This window comes from Staurois parvus, unplaced genomic scaffold (genome assembly GCF_062004578.1).
Source record: "Staurois parvus isolate SC_StPar_1 unplaced genomic scaffold, SC_StPar_1.0 ptg000461l, whole genome shotgun sequence".
NCBI classification, from domain to species: domain Eukaryota; kingdom Metazoa; phylum Chordata; class Amphibia; order Anura; family Ranidae; genus Staurois; species Staurois parvus.
The window spans coordinates 564,312-575,000 of record NW_028318257.1 but is presented as its reverse complement, the minus strand read 5'-3'; the positions used below and the strand labels follow the sequence as shown (position 1 = coordinate 575,000).

The 10,689-nt window shown below is 38.9% G+C and overlaps 1 protein-coding gene across 6 annotated transcripts in view; it reads right to left on the bottom strand.

Annotated features, from left to right (window-relative positions):
- Positions 1–10,689, bottom strand: part of SYNJ1 (synaptojanin 1) — a 180,846-nt gene that overhangs the window by 75,881 nt on the left and 94,276 nt on the right. For all 6 annotated transcript variants that reach the window (XM_089688925.1, XM_089688928.1, XM_089688929.1 and 3 more), the window contains exons 6-10: positions 10,306–10,389; positions 5,823–5,884; positions 5,231–5,327; positions 3,947–4,119; positions 1,672–1,753 (exon numbers count right to left, since the gene is read on the bottom strand). In XM_089688925.1, coding sequence (XP_089545051.1) covers positions 1,672–1,753; positions 3,947–4,119; positions 5,231–5,327; positions 5,823–5,884; positions 10,306–10,389 — 498 coding nt within the window. The remainder of the gene's footprint in view (positions 1–1,671; positions 1,754–3,946; positions 4,120–5,230; positions 5,328–5,822; positions 5,885–10,305; positions 10,390–10,689) is intronic.

Sequence of the window (10,689 nt, the reverse complement as noted above, 5' to 3'; positions counted from 1 at the left end):
GTAAGTTTAACATATATTAAATTGGCCAGACTGATTCAAATAGGCGCTTCCTTTAGTTATATCACATGCATATAAATTCAGACTAATAGCGGTAATTCCCCACAGGACTGTAATTATAGATTGTTCAGTCTCAGCCCTCCAGCAAAGGATGACTCATGCCTTTTCTAGATTGACCGAACAAAACACTCTGGAAAAGAGAATCAGGATGGACATTGATCTATATGCTACCATCAGTGTCATCTGACATTATATGAGGTTTCCAAGAAAGCTATAAATATCCAAGACCTTTATAAAAAGTAAAACGCCTTATGGACACTGAGCCCATTTTAATCTGACCATTCAATAATCTGGATAATGCAAATGGATGGACGAAAAAAAAAAAAAAAAGAAAGAAAATTTGAGTGACTTCAGGTCATTTTTATTGATTTTTTTTTTTATTGACAATGGTGGAAATGTTTTAAATGAAGCAGTGACCAGTCTTTTTTTTTTTTTTTTTTCGCACTTAAGATTGAGACCATAATAAAAACAAATGATTAATTAGGGCTCATTTATACCTTTGTTGCACTTAGAAGAATAAAACACAACCAGAAGGCATAAACATGCAGTGCACTAGAGATAGGATGACAATGCCCACTGATGTGTTTCATGGGGGCTATCCCCCTTCTTCAGAGTTATGGCAATAGCTGAGAAAGGAGGATAGCCCCCCGAAATGTGTCAGCTGGAATTATCATCCTGTCTCCAGTTAGATTTGGAGAGTGGACTCTGATTTTGTGCATTGTGCATCTACATGCCTTCTTTAGCTCTTAAGTCTTGTGAGTATAATATGTTTTCTTAGATCTTTTAATAAAGTGATCAAGATAATGCGGTAGGTGTTTGTGCCCTCTCTGTGTTTTGTGCAGTGTTGGATTTCCATGATCTGAGGAGGGCTGCAATTCCATCTCTTTCCAGTCCGGGATGCTGAATGTCTGAGATTTATGGTTCATGTGATGGGTGCTTCTAGCATTTCTGAAAGCTGAAGTGTCAAATTTGCATTTCCTTTTTTTCAGTGCACTCGAAAGAATAATCTGTGGTGCACCACTCTTCAGAGCGTGGTACAGGCAGGAAGCCTGTCGGATGTGAAGTCAAGGTTTGTCAGCTATTGGTTTCATAATACATTCGGCTTATTTAAAAGGAAAAAGTGTATGAGATAATAGGTGCTGGCAGATGCTGCTGGAGCCACTTATATAATTGTACCTGACAGTAACTGGCCAGCTCAGCCGGTGAGCACCAACAGACTGCAGACATGCTTGTTACCTGGCTATTATGCTAACCTAGAGTTTTAGTGAACAACTCCAGGCATGAATTGGCATTAGGCTTGTTTTATAGAAAGGTCACACAGCTGTCAAATATAAACCTGCACAGGCTAAGCATTAGTACCGTGCAGACACCTCCAGCAGCATTCTGATCTCAAGAGAACAATAAGGACTTCTAGAATAATCTATTGCAGCTAGCTCATTTCTCAACCTATCAACCAATTACATACAATTTGCTACATGAGTGATCATCTCTTGTCAATGGATATACAAACGCCACACTAAAAAATATAAATTTTTAAAATAATTAAAAAAAAAAAAAAAAAAAAAGAAAAAAGTTTATTTATTATATGTAAAAAGAGGTGCTTGATATACTTACCTCCAGCCCAAAGAAGGCTTGGACACTGTTAGTTCTGTCCAGACAGTCCAAGCAGTTGGTTCTAATGCTACCACGTTGTGTCCTATACAAAACAAAGCATAAAAGCAGTTGACATGGAAATATTCTGGTCAATCACCCCCACAGACACCCTCATAACAGCCAGGAAAAGTAAGAGGAGAGAATATTCAAACTCAAAACGAATATAATATATTGCAGCTTACCAGTTATGGATGGTTCAGTGTGCTAATACGAGAAGACCATGGTGTGCACATTCCCACATATAAACTCACTGCAAGGCATGTATTAACATGTATTTGCACATTTACAAGCAGTGTGCGTGGATGTGCACGCTTGACACTGGTATAGGTACCAAAAGAGCCTATTTAAGCTGGAACGTGACATGGACAGATTGCTGAGTGGTCTTCATCTAATCACCGATTTACCTGATCTGCTGTGTTTGCCTTTTCATGTATGACCCAGCTTGCTTTTGACCTACCTCTGGATTCTTGTCTACCCATTGTGACCTCGGACTGTGCTTTGGACTCTGTATTCTGCCTTATGTTCCTAGGCCTGTATCCTGACACTGTCTTTGCCTTTTGTACTTTGCAGCCTGACTGTTGATGACCTCTGGCTTGTGTCCTGGCTTCATTCATGTCCACTAATTGGATACTACTGTGTTCCTTCCTCTGGTCGTTATTTGATGGTGCATAGCCATTGGTTTCTTGCATCCAACAGCTACTGCTGCCCAAAATGTTGGCCCTCGTGCCACTCTGTGTCCTTGCACCTCTTGTTCAGCTACACTGGTAGTGGTGGCAGGAGATGCAAGGGAAGCCTCCTCTTCAGCTTGATCTTCCCCAGGTACTTGACAGTGGTGGTTGTATTTGATTGCCCTTTTCAGGCTAAAAATATTTTCAGCAAGTATAGAAAATAGCTGTTGATCTTGCCAGGGATTCAGTGGCCTTGTCACTTTTTATAAGCGTAAAGGAAATAAAAAAGAACCTTCTCTTCATTGTGTAAACTACTCACCTTGTCAATCCATCATATAATGGAGATGAACAAAGTAAACATTTGTAATTACCATAGATATAATGGTAGGGAGTATAAGCATAAAGGGACAAGAAACTAATATTTTTAGGATTACCAGGTGAAAATAAAGAAGAGAAAGTCAGAAAAATGAAAAACTAATATAGTTACCAGATCTAAGGACTGGTAAGCTGCACTATATATTACATTTTAGTGGTTTAGATATGCCTTAAAGCAACCCCGTCAGGAATATAAAAATACCCAAAACTCAAACTCTGCAAACAACGAATGCGAATTCTCGCCTCCTGAGCTGCCCACACCTACTAAATGTCGTTCTTTTGCTATGTGTAGTTTCACCATTTAATGTTCCCCTGCCTGTGCTCACTGGTTTCTCCTGTAGACCTTCAGGTCACTGTGATAACGTGGATGTCCCTGGGAGGAACCAATGGACATTGCAGGGGGACACAGAATATTGACACTCCCAGAAGTGTTGGTTTCCCAGCTTTGTGGAACAATTACACAGTAAAGCGGCATTTGACAGCACGGGCAGCAGGTAGGTATTTATATTCTTCTTCTGTAGGGTATGAAATTTGGATGTCTTTATATTCAGGAGTTGCTTGAAACTCTGAACAAGACTATACAAAGATTGTAAATCACATACTATGTGTGTAGACAGCTTACCATACATCAAGACACCTTTCTATATCTAATCAATGACCGCTCCAGAGACAAATTGCCTTCAATATCTTACATAGCTCTGAGGTCATTTTATCACATCTGTATCAGTTTTTTTAAATAAAAATCTTAAAGCAGGTCTTCACCCTCAATCAGATGTCGTCTCCCCTCCACCCCTCTGCTGTGCAAAATATGTGCTTTTTTTTTTTAAACATACAATTTTTTTTTTCTTCTTTTAGGAAAAACCTCTGGCCCACACCCCCATGCATGTGTACTTTGCCCATTGTGCCTCCTGGGATATGTAGATCACATATCCCAGGAAGTATAGTCCTTTAATGAATAAGGAGGTGGGGGGGGGGGCCTAGTGGCTTGTCACTGGAGAACTGTTGGCTGTATCAAGATGAGCCGGCAGCTTTCTGATAATGTCACAGAAGAAGATGTTGGCATGGGACTGATCAGGGCTCTGAAGAGATGTAGGGGGTGGTGTTGTGGTTGGGGGTTGGATTGAGCCTGTAGCAAATTCAAAACAAATAAATGGTCATAATGAGATCTCATTCTGGAAAAAAATCTCCCAGACCTGTGCACTCCGTCTTTGTCCATATAGAAGAAGCCACAATCTTCCAAGAATGCAGAAACTTTGGGTTTGAGGACAGTGTTCAACTTTTCAGCTTTTCCTCCACGCACCATCTGATGATAGTCAAAATTCACCATCAGGACATCAGATGCATGCTCCGATGCCTTTAAGTGACTCTGTACAGGTGAGAGGAAGAAAAAATTTAACTTTTTTTTTTTTTTAGACTGTCACCAACCTTTTTCAAGAGACACAAGGTGGGGGAATCACTGCACACAGCATCCCACATCAACTGCAGAAGCATCAAGAGGCCAAATGGTCCACAGGATTTGTAAAAACAGCAGAAAATGTTACCAAGGAGCCTTTACGCAGACAGAACCCAAATTGTCATTCTTAAGAATATCAGGACGCTAAAGCTTAAGAAATTCATGGAATTCATGATCCCAAGTGTAAATTCTCTACAGGTTTATACTTGAAAATTTGCTTTAAGTTAAATGAAAATCAAATATTGCCAGCTGCTGCATTTGCTTGGAGTTGTATGTGGGGGAGGCAAATTAGGGAGCTCAGCTACACAGAGAAAAGATTAAAATTTTTCCCCCTATCGGACACCATCAGGAGATGACTACGAGAGGCCCAACTCAACTTAAGGCTAAGCTGAACCTTCCTGACTGTCACAGTATGGAGGGCCTAGGGCATAAATGTCCATCTATCTCCACAAGTCTTTGATGAACTTAAGTTTATGTGAACATGGTCACTATATGCATTTAAGGGATTCAAAGACTTGGGTCAAGAGGGAGATATATGTCCTCCAGGATGTTATTGGACAACTTCAGGACATATTCCCAGCAGAACATGTCCTACAATCTCTAATGGAAGCCACCATACTAGACAAATTAACCACTCAAGACTGGTTCCTAAGAACTCAAAGGATCTTTTATCCAAGAGGTTCCTCTATTGCCGAATTTCTATTGCCATATTTCCCAGGGAGTTTAGGCCTGAAAACCATAGGGACACAAAGATACCCATCTAAGATTGCACAGTCCCAAGTGATAAGCACTCTTGCCTTGTAGGGCTGAGGTCCTGGGTTCAAATCTTATAAGGGATGCTACTAGTATATAGTTTGTGTAGACTTCCTCACACAATCCAAAAAATATATTGGCAATAAATAGTAAGTGGTAAAGATGTTAGATTATAAGCTTCTCTACAGCATAGATCAGTGGGGAGGGGTGTTGGGTACTATCAGTTGGTACCAAATAAATATTGGAAAACAAGCAAATTGTAACCTCTTACCTGAAAAGCTTTGCTGAGCATGGCTTCTCCTTCTTTGGACCCAAGAAGATTGACCACAACTTGCCTTCCATAAAGTCTCTTGAGAGTTTGGAAATGCCTGCCAAAAGGAACAGTGGGGGTCTTAAAACATACAATCATAGGCAATACTTCCCTACCCCTATGCAGATTTTGTATATAATACATGGTGGATTATTATCCTATTAAACCTTCTCCAAGAGGAGAAAACCATCCAGGATAAGTGTGAATGTCTTTTGTATACAGCAATAGCTGAAAAGGCCATGTGACTGTTTTAACAGGAATCTATGCTGAAAGAGATACACAAGTCCCACTGCTGACCTCTTTCTGAAAACGGTAGCTACCTGGCAGTTGCAGTAAAGATATTTCTTTAGGACAGGTTGTCTTTAAACATCCAGTGGGTGGGGCATTCACATACAGGCATGCCATTTAAAACATGTCATTATCCAGAAGTCTTTCATTAAAAGTATCATAAAATTATGTTAAAGCCCAACTCCAGGCCTCTTTTCCCACTCTCCATCCAGTGCACCTCCCACCCTCAGCACTGTTCTCTGCATCAGTAGTCACAGTACAATACCTGTCATAAGCAGGTGCATTGGCTTCAAATCCTCTTGACATTCTCACACGATGAGATCCAACCTTTTCCAAAAACAATACAAAACACACATGACGAAAGACCCTTTAAAATGTTTGATAAAGTTCACCAACTCTTTCACAGGGCTGTTCTCTCTCCATACTGGTGATCCAAACATTTTACTTGGATCTCTTCTAAGTTATTGACTACCCTGTGGAAAAGTAAAGCAATTAAACTGTCAAAAAGTCATGAAGTTCTGAATAACTGAAGCCTGGGTCAGCTGAAGTTTCAATAATAAGTGGCTCTTAAGCAAGCCATAAATGATGCACTTTACTTTCCTGCAACCATGGGTACTTTCTTAGTCATGGTCCTGGAACAACTGTGCAGTTTTAGGAAAGTTCAGTATTGAAACTAGAGGTTAAACCAGAGAGCCCTAGCTGAAAGAATTGGTCAATGACAGCCCCTATGTTTCTCTAAGGAAAGGTTTGCTTTAAAGACCTGGCTTGTGGCCTGAGGGTCACATGTAACCCTTTGGTACTGGTGCAGGCCTTGCACCCCAGTAGACTGCAGTTGGACTATGGATTTCTAAAGGGATAATACGGTAATTTCTACTAGCCTCTAATAACATGCCCCAATCTCTCACTGGCTTCTGGAGCAGATCTCCAGTCTCAATCTCTCCTGTAGCTTGTCTAAGTCTTTGACCATCATTTTCCTCTAGTACAGCCTTCTTCAACCTTATCAACACAGAGGAACCCTTGAAACAACTTTCCAGTATCAGGAAACCCTGCTAAAAATTATTATAACTACAACTCATGATACATTAATGTGATGGTCAGTGGGAAGAATGCTCCTTACACTTAAAGTCATTGGGAAGAATTTGTGCCATACAGATAACTAAAAAGATCAAAAAGAACTTATCCGAGAGGCAGCAATTGCTCAAGGGATCCTTGGAAACCTCTGGAGGAACCCTAGTTGAGAAACCCTTCTCTACAAAGGTGTGTCCAGCCAATAGCATTAGGGTGTGCACCCCAAAGCTCAAACACACATGCGTATCTTTCCGATATCCTTGCCAGCACATTATCTCCCTGCCTGTGGATTCAGAGTGAAACAAAAGAGTTTCCACATTTCTCTTATAAACAAAGCCGGTCAGTGGGACATCTTTCCCATCTCCTCACCAGCACACAGAGTAATAATGCTAATGCAAATGGGGTTGATTAGAGTGTGCCCAGGCACAACCACCACACCCTGTGCAAATGCCTATGCTACTCTAGTATGTCTGCAGCCTGACAGTCTTTGCTAATATTCCATATACTGAATAATTATGGCCTTTGGTCCCATGTCAGGGGCTTCAGTTGAGATCCTCTGGTTCCCTAAAGTTGATATCTATTGCTTTAAAGTGAATTAGATACTACCAAAGGTCTAAGCTGGTGTGCTTGCCGCTGTTCAGAATGTACATAGAATGTGTAAGTGTTCCATGCAGATGATGGGCCATGTAGTAAGGAGTTGGTAATTTTTTGTAACTCCATTCTTATGTGTGTGGCCACTTCAAATTTGGTGTGAACAGAGTACCAAGAATGATCACAAATAATTACAAACGACATAATTTAAACAGAGAAAAAAAAAAAAAAAAAGAAGCAGAGAGGGGTATAAACCACCTTTCGCCACCAGCACACAATAGATTTTATTAGTATATCACGAGTCATATCGTTAAAATTCAACAACTTTGTTTCAATATTCAGAAAACTAAAACAACTTATGCGCTGCCAAAACAAAAATGTAAAACAAAAATGTAAAAAGCTATAGTGTGTAGAATGCTATCGCCTGGGTACCACACCACAGTGACCAGATTAGGCTAAGCAATATTGAAACAAATCAAAAAGAAAAAAAAAAGAAAGGATAGTGTAGCCCTGTTTTAGATGTGTGTAATGTGGTTAATACCAAAACACAGTGTTGCAAAATTACCTATAGATAATAGGATATGAATAATCACCATTGCATGTGAAATCTCTCACATTAGCATAAATATCACAAAAATGCTTGTTAAAATAAACTTACTTTACACCAAAATAGTAGCTTCAACCAATATGTGCAACACATAAAGTGCTACAAATAAAAGGGAGCCGTAGGAGAGTTCATATTCATGTACAATCAATGATAGTCACCATGTTATTCCCAATTTCATGCCACCAGTTGTGCAAAGCCAAAAGAAAACCAGTGCTCCACCACTTATGTGAATTGACTGCTCACCTCAAACTTGGGACCTATAAATATATAGGTCCAATGCACTTCAGAAAAGGCCCTCGCTCTGGGAAACGGATTCTTCCCCTTATGACCTTCACTCACAGTCGGCAGTAAAGCTCTTCACAAAGGTGTGCGCCAAATAAAAGGCATATCGTATTATCTATAGGCAGGGTGGATTTGATTTAAATCAATCTGATTTAAATCACTAGTCAGTAAGGCTTGATTTAAATCCTAGTTTTCTACATAAAGACTAATTCTTGCTGGTATAACTTTAATATGCAAGTAGATGAAGATTTTTAGAATAACAACTTTTCATATTAGTTTTTTTATCCCCAGTTTATTAGGTTAATCATTCATATTTGGACAACTTTTCTGTTGTACTTAGGAAGGAGAAAAATAATCATTACCTTAATAATAACAATTTAAATAGATTTATTCATCTGAAACCATAACATTCCAGCATATATTATTTGCTTAAACAAACATCCATGTTTGTTAACTAATTTGGCTAAACAAAATATATATATTTTAAGAAACTTAGACTGTCAGCCCCTCCTCCTCACACTTAGCTTCACTTTCTTCTTGTGCAGATCTATTCTACTCCAAACAATTGGAAAAATATTGTTTCTATTCTATTCACTGAACTTCTTGAAACTTAGCACTGAAGGGGTTGATTCTGTATTCATAGGTTTGTAGAAGTTAGGATTAAGGTCTTTCTTAACTCTGTTCATGTTATAACATTTTTGCTGTGAAGAAGCGGCATGTGATCTCCGCTGAGTCAAATTCAGTTTTGAGAACTGCAAAAGTAAACCAAGCATCTGTGATATCTTGTAGGCAGAGAAACTGCCCAATAATCTTACAAAAACCTCTGGAAGAGCATGACATTGTGAATGGATGAATGGAATTTATTTACCAAAAAAATTAAACATATAAAGCCTTATTCTACATAATTAAAAAAACTAATCTTGATTTCATGATGGAATAACCTTTGGATGGTAATCTATTTTCCTCAAAAAGCATTTTATTTAAAAAAAATCCAATTTAAATCCAAAAAATCCGATTTAAATAAAAAAAAAAAAAAATCGGATTTAAATAAAAAAAAATTCGATTTTTTAAAAAAATCATTGATTTTTATCCACCCTGTCTACAGGTAATTCGCAACACTGTATTTTGGTATTAATCACATTACGCACATCTAAAACAGGGCTACGTCATCCTTTTTAGCTTTGTTTCAATATTGATTGGATATTGGAATAGACTTGTTGAATTTTCTGTTTCAATATTTTTATTAAGAAAGTTTTGTTTTATGAACACAACAAGCTCAATATAAGCCCACGCAGGGGCTGAGCATAACAATAACTCAAGAACAGGTACAACCTGCTGACTTGTATTAGCCAAATAATAAAATGTCCAATAACAGCAAGGAAGGACGGTAAACAGCCAAACCAAATATTATCGGCAGTAGTCTAACATAATACCGTAAAGAGAAGAGGAAAGAAAAAAAGTTAGAAGAAAAAAAAAAGAAAAAGGAATCAGAAAGAAAACAGAGGAAAGGGAGACTAGAAGAGTCACGGATCCAGGGCTAGCACAGGCAGCAATTATAAGGGGTCATAACTAGTAAGGGGCAGGGATGGCAAGGAATATCATATCCAAGGTTCCCAAACCTTAAGAAATCTCAGATGAGAATCATGAAGAATGCTAGACATCTGTTCATTGATCAGCATATCATTCATCCAGGTCTTCACCCCTTGGAAGACAACCGAAGGGGTTCTCCAAGCCTGAGCTATGGCGCATTTGGCCAAAATAAATAGGTAAGATGCCAGTTTCTGCTGAGATCTAGACAGACCCAGAATTGGGCAATGTAGAAGGGGCCACCCTTGCATCCCTATGGACCGTAATGTGAAATAGCGTTTGTAGCAAACCCAAAACCCTAGACCAGAAGCCTATCAAATCGCGGGCACGAATAGACTTGTTGAATTTTAACTATATGTCTCATGATACGCCTATAAAGTCCCTTGTTTGCTGGTGGCGAAAGATGGTTTATACCACTCTTTGCTCCATTTTCTTTTTCTCTAGCTGATATTGGGATGTGGCATTTTGAAAGTCTCTACTGATTTATCATTTAAACATAGATGTCTGTATTTTGTGATGTCCATCTTTCCATACAAGATGAATTTTGAACTCTATAGGGACATAAAACACAAACAATATTATGCTTACACTGGCCTTGTGACTAATAGGTTACCTGTAAGCCTGGCTGCTCCCAGAAGAGGGGAATGGAGCCTCGGATTTGTATAAATGAGGACACGCAGTCATCCAGGTAAATCACCTGTAGGAAAATAGACATTTATCATTCCCTTTGATGAAAGGTACATTAGAAAATTAGTTTATGTTGAAAGATTTTTCACAGAAGGCCGATGAAGTACATGGATGCAAACAATGGAAACACAAACTACTCAACAGACGTGTCATTTACACAAATGTATGATATAGAGAAAGTAACAGGTACACCTGCTGTTAATACAACGCAGGGAATATTCAGTCATATAGGACACAAAACAATTCAACGCAATATGTGCAATAAGTGATGGAGTTAGACACATACAGGTAAGTCAAGGCAGGGTGGAGT